The sequence below is a fragment of the Oncorhynchus gorbuscha genome, linkage group LG16 (assembly GCF_021184085.1).
Source record: "Oncorhynchus gorbuscha isolate QuinsamMale2020 ecotype Even-year linkage group LG16, OgorEven_v1.0, whole genome shotgun sequence".
Classification (NCBI taxonomy): Eukaryota; Metazoa; Chordata; class Actinopteri; order Salmoniformes; family Salmonidae; genus Oncorhynchus; species Oncorhynchus gorbuscha.
In genome coordinates this window covers 19,408,689-19,421,210 of record NC_060188.1, presented here as the reverse complement: position 1 = coordinate 19,421,210, position 12,522 = coordinate 19,408,689, and the positions used below count along the sequence as shown (strand labels likewise).

General features: G+C 42.3%; 2 protein-coding genes across 2 annotated transcripts; one reads left to right on the top strand and one right to left on the bottom strand.

Moving 5' to 3' along the window:
- Positions 1-244: 244 nt before the first annotated feature.
- Positions 245-2,385, top strand: LOC124000633 (NADH dehydrogenase [ubiquinone] 1 alpha subcomplex subunit 6-like). Its single transcript, XM_046307155.1, has 3 exons — positions 245-413; positions 1,787-1,902; positions 2,168-2,385. The coding sequence occupies exons 1-3, from the start codon at positions 275-277 to the stop codon at positions 2,297-2,299; spliced, it is 387 nt and encodes a 128-aa protein (XP_046163111.1). The 5' UTR covers positions 245-274; the 3' UTR covers positions 2,300-2,385.
- A 2,946-nt stretch (positions 2,386-5,331) lies between these two features.
- LOC124000631 (protein FAM234B-like) lies at positions 5,332-11,587 on the bottom strand. Its single transcript, XM_046307151.1, has 13 exons — positions 11,468-11,587; positions 9,859-10,392; positions 9,327-9,449; positions 8,820-9,071; positions 8,548-8,663; positions 8,235-8,394; positions 7,997-8,135; positions 7,718-7,918; positions 7,206-7,287; positions 6,941-7,105; positions 5,998-6,118; positions 5,659-5,888; positions 5,332-5,542 (listed from the first exon to the last, which is right to left on the bottom strand). The coding sequence occupies exons 1-12, from the start codon at positions 11,502-11,504 to the stop codon at positions 5,659-5,661; spliced, it is 2,160 nt and encodes a 719-aa protein (XP_046163107.1). The 5' UTR covers positions 11,505-11,587; the 3' UTR covers positions 5,332-5,542.
- Between the last annotated feature and the right edge of the window lie 935 nt (positions 11,588-12,522).

The following is a 12,522-nucleotide window of genomic DNA, read 5'->3' as shown; positions in this document are numbered from 1 at the left end:
CAGCCGTGTGAATCATCCATACTCAGCTGATGTACACTAGTCCCAGTTAGGGCTCGTCTTAATGGCAGTAGTAAGGTCGGGCACTGATGTCGGGTGGTTAGTCCTGACTCGTAGTCAAGTGTTCCAATTCATCCCAAAGGTATTCGATGGGGTTGAAAAAGTGAGCCCACATGAAGCAGATACATGTCCCCCTCTACACCAGGTGGCAGCACTAATACGTGTTTCAAATCAGAATTATTAACGATGTTAACCAGAGAAGATAAAAGAAACCAACATGGCGTCCAGTGCGGCGACCCGGACAGCCGCTGGTGCTGCTAAAGTTGTCAAACCGATTTTCAGCAGGGATCTGGATGAAGCCAAGCGCCGAGTTCGCGAACTGTATCGTGCCTGGTACAGAGAGGTTCCAAACACAGGTAAAACCAGTTCTCCCTTTATTAGATCCACACGAGCTGGATCCCAGCGTCAAGGTCGTGCTAAGACAGCTAGCTAACGTTAACTCGCTGTAAGGCACTCTAGCTTCATATTTATTTAGCTCATTGGCTACATATCTTGTCGAATTTAAGTGAGCTAACATACTTTCAATCTAGGGCCACACTTAGCTAACGCGATGTGTCCACACTGAACAAAAATATAAATTGCAACATGTAAAGTGTTGGTCCCATGTTTCATGAACTGAAATAAAAGATCCCAGAAATGTTCCACACATTTGTTTACATCCCTGTTTTCTCCTTTGCCAAGATAATCCATCAACTGCCAGGTCAAGAAGGTGATTAAACAGCAGGATCATTACACAGGTTCACCTTGTGTTGGGGACAGTAAAAGGCCACTGTAAAATGTGCAGTTTTGTCACAAAATGCCACAGATGCCTCAAATTTTGAGGGAGTGTGCAATTGGCATGCTGACTACAGAGCTGTTGTCATAGTTTAATGTTTATTTCTCTACCGTAAGCCGCCTTAAATATTGTTTTAGAGAATTTGGCTGTACGTCCAACCGGCCTCCCAACCACAGACCACGTGTAACCACACCAGCCCAGGACCTCCACATCCGGGCTTCTTCAACTGCAGGATCTGAGACCAGCCACCTGGACAGCTGAGGAAACTGTGGGTTTGCACAACTGAAGTTTGTGCAGAAATTCTATCAGAAACGGTCTCAGGGAAGCTCATCTGTGTGCTTGTCGTCCTCACCAGGGTCTTGAGTTTGGCGTTGTAACCAACTTCAGTGGGCAAATTCTCACCTTTGATGGCCACTGGCACGCTGGAGAAGTGTGCTCTTCACTGATCAATCCCAGTTTTAACTGTACCAGGCAGCGTGTATGGCGTCGCGTGGGAGAGCAGTTTGCTGATGTCACCATTGTGAACAGAGTGCCTCTTGGTGGGGTTATGGTGTGGGCAGGCATAAGTTACGAACACTGAACACATGCATTTTATCCATGGCAATTTGAATGGACCTTGATGAGATCCCGTGGCCCACTGTCGTGCCATTCATTCACTGCCATCACCTCATGATTCTGCATGATAATGCACTGCCCCATGTCGCAAGGATCTGTACATAATTCCTGGAAGCTGAAAATGTCCCAGTTTTTCCATGGCCTACATACTCACCAGACACATTACCTATTGAGCATGTTTGGGATGCGCTGGTGTAAGACAGCGTGTTCCTACATTTGCAGATAGGCCACATGATTAGCAATTTGATAAGTAGGGAGTGTGATAAGTAAATGCATTAATGTACATATTTCTTTGAGCTTGTTGTGGGAATTGTATATGTCTTGTGTTTTGTCCCACAGTGACTACCTTTCAGCTGGACATCACAGCTCGCCAGGGTACAGACAAAGTGAGGGAGATGTTTGACAGGAACAAGCACGTCAATGACCCCCGTGTGATTGACATGCTTGTCATTAAGGTTAGTCTACTCTGCTCCCCAATCAGTCAATTTGCTCTCATGCAGTTAGCCTAGTTTGTTAGTGGCACGGTGGGTTAGTGTTATACTGCTAGACCGAGATACAAACTGTCTAGGTAACTGGGCTGTCATGCTCTACATCATTTTACATGTGACGCATCTAAATCGTTCAAAGAAATCAACTTTGGCGAGAATATTTACTAAGCTCAATGGTCACGTATCAGGTGTAGCGAGTGATGTTTTCTTTGCATACTTTTGTTTACAATAGGGTAAGATGGAGCTGCAGGAGACCATCAATGTCTGGAAGCAGAAGACCCACATTATGCGCTATTTCCATGAGACGGAGGTACCACGCCCTGCAGACTTTCTGTCCAGATTTTATGTTGGACATGACAATTGAACTGCTCCCTGTACTTTCCACCCTGTTTTGTCCAGTGTAACAGAGGCTTCCCCTTATTGAACTGTAAATATACACATGATACCCAATCTTGTTAAGTCCTCATTGTACAAATGTTTTCATTTTGTGAAAACAGTCATGGGACAGTTACTTCCCACTTGAAGTCGGAAGGCTCTCCTTGTGCACTGCATAGCTATTTCTCTGCGTTGCCACAGTAGAGGTACTTTCATGTGATACAGAAGTGTTTGTGCTAACTAGCCCTTATCATCACTAAGTTCAGAAGATGGATGCTGAGACCAAGGCATATCAGTATGGTTGTCATGGACCCTGTGTTTACCCTGTACCCACTCCAATTCAATACGCCAGTTGAAAGCCTCTGAATAGTTTAAATAGTCATGAATGACATGCCACTGACGGCCATTACATATAGGTCGACTTTATTAGATCACTTCATCAAAAATAAATGCTACAGGTTGGAATAAAAAGCACCAAGGGTTCTTGATAACCTATATCAGAAACCAGATAAATAGGGACACCTATGCAGGCCTGTCACCTGATTAAGGCCTTCCCAAATAAATCAATATCCCCAGAATGATTGAAAGCAGAACAAATATTTCCATCAATGTAGAAGATATCACTGGCTAAATCAAAAGCAACTGATCCAAGTGTTTCCTGCACACCGATCTATTTGATTTAGTAAGACTTATCTGTGTATGTATTATAACTAGGGAGGAATTAGTCCCACCACTTCTCTAAAACAGCTCTGTATCCAGGCAGGCACACATCACAATGGATGGGGAGAGAAGCACCAGAAAGGCTTTGAGTTTGAGATCCTCAAGTCTTTTCAGCTGTCACACATCTTCCCATTGTCTGAGAGGCGACACATTACACTTTGTTGAGGCAGAACACAGTAATAGGCCTCATCTTCCGTGAGGGCAAATGTTATCTTTATTGCTTAAATGTTAAGAGATCAATCGTCTGAAGTTGATTTTATTTATCATTATACATACAACATACCCAGGTCATATGTTGGAGCATACAGACCCTTCAGTCATCATCATCATCCTCAGGGATGAAGATGTCATGCTCTTCCAGCAGCACAGCAAAGTTCTTGCTGATCAGAGTTCCCACGTACAGGAGGAGGATCACAACCACAGCAATCCGGAAAAGGCCAAATGAGGCCTGGACAATTGTCAACAATTCCATCACAAAAACATATCTGTTAGCCTGCAATGCTGTGTGATTTTATAGACCATGACAACCAGGATAAAATAAATAATTTACATGGTGCATGCTTTACACATTTAAACGCATGTATTTATAACACTTCCAGTGAAATGGAGAGGTATAGGCTCACCGAGATCTTACCTGCGATTAAACATTTCTATTAAGTTATAAGATATAACGTTAATTACAAATACCTTTCAGGCACCTTTACTAAATTCCTCCCTCCGCCTCTTTCATTCCATAAATTACCTGCTCATATTTTCAACAGACATCACTCACCTTCTTGGGTTCTGGCAAAATACCACCTGGTGCTGAGTACACAACTGTTCGGTTAATGAGTGCCTTTCCGAATGCATTAGCATAAAACCCAGAAAATGTTGGTCCATGACTGTTTTTCAACACCAACAGTCTGGCCTGACGAACCAAGCCCGAGGCCATCTTCCAAGCCTTTGACGCTCTCAGCAATGCAGAAAGAGATTATTTTGGATGCACCTAAGCACTGCCCGAGCCTGCGCCCTCCTTTTACTCTAATATTTCTCATAATTAATTAAGTGTTTTTATGATAATTTATTGCAAACGGAGCTAAATCCATAGTACAGCTGTAGTACAAAACACTAAGAATTGCAGCAGTACATTTATTTCTTCATGTAATTTGTAAATGTTTTCCAGTATGTCAGCAATATTTACAAGTACCAATAGCAATAAAATGCAGTTACCATACATGGCACTCAGCAATAATGTATCATCACTACAATAGTTATTGATTAAAGAAATGTAAACCTTTCAGTAAGTAGCATATCAGTAAATAATGTTGTGGAGAATGGGGTAAGTTGAGCCTTAAGGTTAGTTTAGCCTCCCCTTGTTTCTAAGAAACCATACAACATTAATCATGTGACCAAGTAGCAGAGGCACACAAGGTCTTAACCGATGACAGTCTGAGCTTGCAAAACATATCAAGAATCTTCCAAACCAGTTTCATGGGCTTAGTACACCATTAGTATTAGTATTTTTTGCATTAATGGGCTTTGTAGCCACATGCAGAGAACTTGCCTTTGAATTGGCACAAATCAAAACAACATCCCTGTCCCTGACAACTGGTCAAGAAATGGAAGGGTTAATAATATTGAATAGTGATCTATATCTGAATGTAGACATACATTTCAGATATACAATATACCACACCCCCATTCCATGAATGAAACTTTGACCTACCAGCACCCACTTACCCCAAGGCAGCTCAACCTACCGTGTCCCTGTACATACGTAAGTTGTGCCAAGAAGCCACTTTCCTGAATGAGCTGTTTTCAAAACGTAAATGTTTACATGAATTCTGATTATTTTCAGGGATACACAACATCCTGAAATATATGTAGACATCAATGTTGGAACAAATACTGTATTTTCCTTGATGTGGTGATGCTGAATGTAAAAAATGGCTCAACATACCCTAGAATATGTACAGACCCCCTTTACATTACTGAGTAATTCTGCTTGAACACAGACCTCAATTGCCTAATTGAAAAAGTGGATATGAGAGGGGAATGAATGTATTTGGAGGAATTAACTGGGTAATTGCCTCTCAGTCTGTAGATTAAAAATATACTAAACGAGTGAGGTGCCAATTGTGCAATGGACACCTTACACCTACACCCCTACCTTTCAAATCATTGTGCTTGATCTCCAGAAGTTTCTTCTATGTACTTACTTACATATTTTGATTTCCATTCACCCCAAACAAGGTAAATAGTCATTGATATATTAAATTCAATATTCAATAAAAAGGAGTGGTCATAAATAAATAAGTCAACTCATAATATATACACATATAATACAAATACAGCAAAATAAATATTTTTCAGCAAGTGAGATGAGTAATAATAGTAATTCAAATCGTACTTTGGACAAAAGTGGAAATGTAAACAGCTTGAGATAAATCTCCTTCACTAGGTGTTTCCACAGGTTTGGTCCCGCCAGTGGTTTCCCTCGGATCATGTAGAACCAGCAAATGATAACTCCTCTCTACACAGGAAAACAAAACGATGTGTTTCGTCATCTGAAACTATACAGACACCACAAACATCATGTCATATAAAGCATATTCTGGACATACTTAGCTATGTTCCTCCCCGTTTTACCTAATGGTTTTTGAAGGTGAGACGCCTGAAGAACTTGTTTATCTCAAATACTCCAGGTCTGACTGGTACCCCTGCGGTGCTGCTCTCTCCCAGCCTCACAATCTGTCCAGCAGTGATTGCTGCCCTGAGGCTCATGCTCTTCACCACCCGAGACCCAGGCCCCAGGCCAGAGGTAGGCCGGGAGGACACAGTAATGTAGGAGGCATCCTTCTGCGGCTCCTGGTAACTCACTAAGACAGAGAAAAGGGGAGAAACAGTTGTTGATCAGCAGTGCTACTAACAACAGCCATAATCATATGCACAATTATAAAATAATAAATACAGCACATCACGCATCACCTGCAGCAGTAAGAATGGTGTCTGTGGTGCTGGCGAGCTCCAGGAGGATTGTGGGATATGCAGGATGTAACATGAAGAGCTTTCGGATGACTGGCATGGCTTGAACCGCCCCTGGTGCCACCTGTTAACAGAACAAGACTTCAAATAGATTTCAACTACTGAACCTCATAGTACGATAGGCACAGATATGTAATCCTTTACCTATCAGGTTGGGGTTAATTCCACTAATTACGGGAGACACCAAAAGGGACTTTCTATCTTCCGACTGCCAACCTGAACATTGACTATTGTTAACATTCTGGCAGCAGGTTTCTGGTTAATTCCACTAACTCAATTCTAATTCTCTCTTTCCTGTAAATTCAAATTAATTCAATTAAAATTCCATTTTTGTCAATTATCCAAAGTGTCTGCTAAAGGACTACGGTCAGTCTTAGAATTCAGAGATAATTCAATTCCAATGCTAGGTAAATTCCAAGAATTGAATTCCCAATTGAATATTATCCCTAACAATTCCACAAATTACATTCCGAAATTAAATTCCCTCATGCTTTCAGGCTGATCATATTAATATCCATACAGCTTAGCTATACTGGAAATATTGAAATACAATTTTAAATGATTTTAAACAAATCCTGCAGTACATTTTTCAATACTAACTGCATTAATTCCATTAACTGGAAAATGTACAAATATTAAATTCCAATTCAAATAGTTCAAACAGACTAATTCCAATTCAATAACTTGACGATTGTTGAAATTTGAATTGAATTCAACATAAATTCTCCACTTCATGAGTGAATTCAAATATTTAATTGCAATTTCAAATTAAATTGGAATTGACCCCAACCCTTGTGCCTATACCACTGAAGGATGAACCAACATAACACGTTCTCTCGTAGAAAATGTATTCCTGCTCCTCATCAGGATTCAACAAGGGACTCACGGTTGTCTTGGTGAGGTTCTTTGGTGGTCTGACAGGGTCACCGGCCCAGAAAAGGAAAGCTGATTGACCAGATGTCATGATTGAGGTACCTTCCAGGTCAAGGCGTGGACAAATAAACTCTGTCTCCCAAAGACTACGCCCACTGGCTCCATCAACCACCTGAACCTGAGATCACAGAGAGATGGATGGTCATCTTTGTAAATATGTACAACTGTCTGAGAAGTATAATAGCTATAGGTGTAAGTGTTTGTAGAAGAGATGATACTTTTCTCATTCTAGGGGCGCCAGACTTCTGTATGAGGAGATCTGGGACTCCATCATCGTTGAATTGGCCTGGTGCTGGACGACTGAGACAATGATAAATGATTCAGGTTATTTTAGCTCTATAACTTTATAGGGCAGGGGCTTTCAAACCTCTCCTTCGGGGATCCCCAGTCGTTCCATATATTTGAACTAATCTAGAGCTAGCACACCCCATTCAACTTGTCAGCTAATTACCAAGCCTTTGATAAGGTCAAGTACTTGAGCTAGTTCAGGGCTCCAACTAAATTGTGAAACTTCTGGGGGTCCCCGAAGAGAGGTTTGAAAACCACTATTATAGGGTATTACTTTATAGTTTGAGATATTGATATCTGTATTGTTGGGAAAAGAGCTTGCAAGAAATGCACTTCACTGCACTTGTGCACATGACAAAACTTGAAGCTTTCCCTTTTATGCTTAGTCATATACACCCTAATGATAAACTTCTCCATATATCATGGTGAACATGTTTCCTACCTGTGTATGGCTGAGGAGGTAAGAGTCCACTCGGTGTGTGCGTCCTTCTCTCTCAGCACAGAGAGCTTGCTGGAGAGCTTGCCACAGACCAGCACCCAGTCACTGCGGCTGGAGTTGAGGTTGGAGATGGAGTCCAGGCTGTTGTGGTTGTTACACAAGCCAGCCACTAGGGGGACCAAGAACTCCACTTGCTCAGTTCCACTGGACAGAGAAAGTCAAACAGTCGTTCAAACAGGCACTCTATTGTAATTGTGTAACCGAGCACTTTCTTAGCCTTACCTGGAGATGTGTATGAGGGAGGAGTTGGTTTTCCTAAGCTTCTCCCAGCCAGGTTCCTTCAGTCTTAGACCAGGGGATATTGGTGTTTTTCCAGTAGCCCGAGTGTAAATATCTCCCAGGGATACAGCCTCTACAGTGCCTGAGTTAGTATAGCAGATACATTATCAGACATTTAGTCATTTCAATTAAGAAACATTTTTTCAAAGTCACTGTGCTTGATATAAAATGAATCCCTTACCTAGTCCAAATAGAATGTAATATGCCCCCAGCTGTGTCTCATGAAACAGGGGACCGATCAGCTTTCCAGAGACATTAAAGGTCGTGAGGTTAAAGGTCACGGGATGTCCAAGTATAGCTCCAGTCAGCCCAGACAGCAGGAGCAGTGAGAGGTCAGACACCTGAAAATACGTTTGAGACAGTTTGATGGGAGCATTTAGACTGACTGGAAAATGAGTGTTATTGTAATAATAATAATAATATGATTTATATAATAACAATTGTCTTATTACAGCAATAAATATGTATAGGTGCCAAGCCAGAGATTGTCATACCTGGTCAGCAGGTAAAGTGGCAATCAGCAAGTCAGGAACAGAGTCACCTTGGAGATCTGGCAGAGAAACTGCCTGGGACTGGATCTCCCCTGGTGCTACCGACCACAGCTTCTTCCCTGAGGAGGAAAATACAATCGGTTACTCCTTACTGAACATTAAACTATTAACTACAACACATTATTAATACATCTACACAACTGCTAAAATGTTCATGCTTGTAGCTGTGAAACTGAACCATTAAAAGCCATGCATTTCTGTGGTTGTTGTCTGACCTGTGGTGCCGTTGACAGCAGTGAGGTGTGCAGACTCGATGAGCAGACACACGGGGCCGCTAGCTCTGTCTCTCTGGGCAGATAGGGGAATGGCGCTGTTGGGGAGGGCTCTGAGGGCAGCGCCCCCTGCTGGCAGTGGTGATGGGTGGGCTTCGTACTGCAGCCCACACTGGATGGACTCCACAGGTTCCCTGAGGGCCCTCCTCCAAAGCACATCACCACTGAATGCAGATAGGGCCACCACACTGTACTCTGGGAGAGACAGAGAGGGAGAAAGAGAAGGGGGTAAAGGTGGGTGGGGTTTATTACATGTGGCAAATTGTGTGTTCTCAGCAGTTTACTGGGGCGAGCAGGATTAGATATGGAGATTAATATTACATAATCACTGGTAGATTTTTATGGTGTACAGTGAGGAGGTAAGCTTGAGAGAGAATAACGCCTAAAAATGAGGATTGAAAATATCCTCTTCGTTACTACGACAATGTCCCTTGCTGTTTCCATAGATACCTTTGTTGTTCCCCACAGAACTGGAGAGATGGGTATTGTTGCTCTTTTGAGTGACTCCTATTAGCACATCCTCAACTGAGTCATTGTCAACATCCCACAGTGCAAGAGGAGGTGGGGTAACACCTAAAGAAGAAGAAAACCACTGTTACAGACAGGAACGGTTTGTAACTACTATTTACTAAACTAGACCTGCGGTTGCTTTGCTAACATGCTATTATAATAATCACGGTAATGTGTAATCATAGTAATCCAGACTGTGTAATATCCACCCCCTGACATAGACAGTCAGCTAAATCTGAGTTTTGTGTTCTCAACTGCTTTCTCATACAGTTGACTTTATTGTAATGTTGACTGTGTGCTTATCTTAATCTAAAGCACTAGTGTACTCAGAGTCTGACCATTTGGACCTGACCTGTAGTTTTCTCTTTCTCTGCTGTGAGGGAGAGGTGTATTGGTATCAGCAACCAGCAACATACGGGTAAACTGTAGTCTGTTTCATGTGTATTGTTTATACATTAGACTCCTCACTCACCTCCCACATGATCACCCAGCTCTTTCTCCCACTGTGGCCGTTTGTCCAGTTCCCCATGCTGACAAGGCACCAGAAAGGCACACAGCAGTACCACCAGCATGGCACAGACCAGAGGCACCAGGAAAAACGCTGCCCGGATGGCTCCCCTCACCTTAGCCTTCTTCCCGTCCGGGTCAGCACTGACACCCAATCCAGGGCCACCAGAGGCCCCAAGCCCCCCTCCATCCTCTACTCCCTCATCCCTGTTTGTCTCCCTTTGGCTCCAGTACTGCATGCCCTTCTCCTCTCTCTCCTGCCTCTTTTTTCCTGGGAGCCGTTCTCTCCACTCATCATCGTCCTCCTCTGCCTCATCTTCATCCCCTACGAGCCTCCCTGTTCTGCTCCCTCTCAGCTCTGAGGTACCTGTACCCATGCAGTTGCCCCTCCCCAGGCCATTGCGGGGATAGTTGAGGACCAGGTCGTCCTCCTCGCTCTCGTCCTCACTGTCGGCCTGAGTGAGGGGGTCATACTCTCCAAGCTCTGAGCCCTTCTTCCCTGTGAGGGACATACACACAAAGACACACACGGTTAACCTTTTACTGCAGTGGGCTAAATCAGGGTTACAGAGTTGTTTCTTGGTAGTCTTAAACAAATCTACGTTGAAACAAAAGTATACATTTCACACACATGGTTTATGGGCTTAAAAAATATAGACACCTGTACATGTCAGATATAGAGTTGAAATGTATTACATTTTGAGTTTGCATCCCAATATTACACTTAATATATATCACAGAAGACTGAAATAACAAAACCATATGACATAGAAACAATGGATAATGTTTATTAATTACGATATTCTGACAAATATTAATAACATTCCACCCTTGAGGCCACTAGAGCTCGATTTGGTCATTTGACTGCAGGTCAGAGGTCTACAGATCTGTTCTGGAAACAAGGCCCAGGTGAAAACTAGAATGATCTGATAGAGCATGGGGGTGCCTGATAGAACGATAGGCATCCCAAAAGGCCCGGGAAGTTACTCAAATATTATTTATTTTAACACCAAATGAATTATGTCCTACCCTGGTCCCAGATCTGTTTGTACCCTTGCCGACTCTTTTGCTCATTGTTTGGCATGACAATAATTGCCAAGTTAAATGAAGGAACCCCATTACATGGCCTTATATGTAGTTATTTGTTGAACACGAGATTTAAGCAAGTAGTTACATATGTTATAACAGTATTATGACAGTGAGCACTGAGCAATCAAGCGACTTCGATGTGGCACCTTACTGTACTGTACAGTAGCTAGCTAGTGTGGCACATAGGATTGTAAATTATGCAATGTTTTTTCTAATTAATACTTGAAAAGAAACGAAATATCAAACATTGAAAATAAGTGTCGATTTTCACCTCTCAATTCTGGACTGTCATTAAACAAATAAAAACCTGATTTTGTGTTATTGCAATCAACATTATTGTGGCGAGCTGGCTGGCCTAGCTAGCTCACATGAGCTAACAGAATGACACCAAAACAACGAGACACGACTGGTACAAAGACTACACAACATACTTTTCACCTAATCAATCATATCTATTTCACAAATAATTGCAACGCATCTCTTACCAGGCAATTTGAGAGCACGGGACAAAGCTGCAGCCATTGCAAATTGTAACGGCGCTGTGCTACAGAATTTATCCTCTCATCCGACGGAGGCGCCAAAGAACTGTTGTGTGTGCGTGTGTGTGGACGTTTCGGGACTGTAGCGAGTGCATTCTGGGATACAACGTTTTTAATTATCAAACACAGTCGCAGAGGGGAAGAGGCTAAATCAGTAGATGCTATTTGGCAGCTGGGTGTGTTCATGGATGCCAAGGTAAGCCAGGCTTCCCCCATAAAAATGTACTAATAAAGAAATGTATGTATTTTCCGTCTCTCTGTGTTTTCATAATTTTCTTTCAATGCGCAAGAGGCTGAACGTATCTCACCGGAGAAAGTATCCGAGAGAGCAAAACAGCGCCCCTCTTTATCTGTATGTGTAGGCCACCTATCTCATGCGGTCTGGTCATAAAGGGTATGACATTTCTACCGCCGGTAGTAATTGAATGCAAGGGAAGCCAGCGAGCGAGCATTTTGTCCCCCTTGATTAAAAAATAAAATAATTAATAATTAATAGCCAATCAGCGCTGAGATAAACTCCAAAAAGGTGTCAAGGGAAGCCAGTTTAGGTGAGTCAACATGTTTTTTTCTTCTTGCATGAACGCACAAACACACATACAAATCAGAACCATGGACAGCCACATCATATTTAACTTACATTGATTGGACTAAATTGTTTTTGGTATATTTTAGTTGTCCCTGTATTAGACTAAGCATAGGTGATTTGATGGTGTTGAAATGTCGAAGTTGAAATGGTGCTGAAATAGTGGAGGCAGCGCATGTTTTCATTGCGACTTGCAGTAACTCTCTGTGTTACTAAATCAATAGTTGTTTAGTAGTCCGAAAATGTCGGAAACATTACTTTGCAATATTCATTACTTTTGCAACATGCAATAATCTTTGTGGACTTTACAGGACAGAGATTACTCTCCAGTTTTGTGATGAAACAAAGGAGTGGTTGAATTTATTCTGCCACTGTGTCTTCTTATTGTCTCTGCCTTAGGCATACATCCCAGCACAAT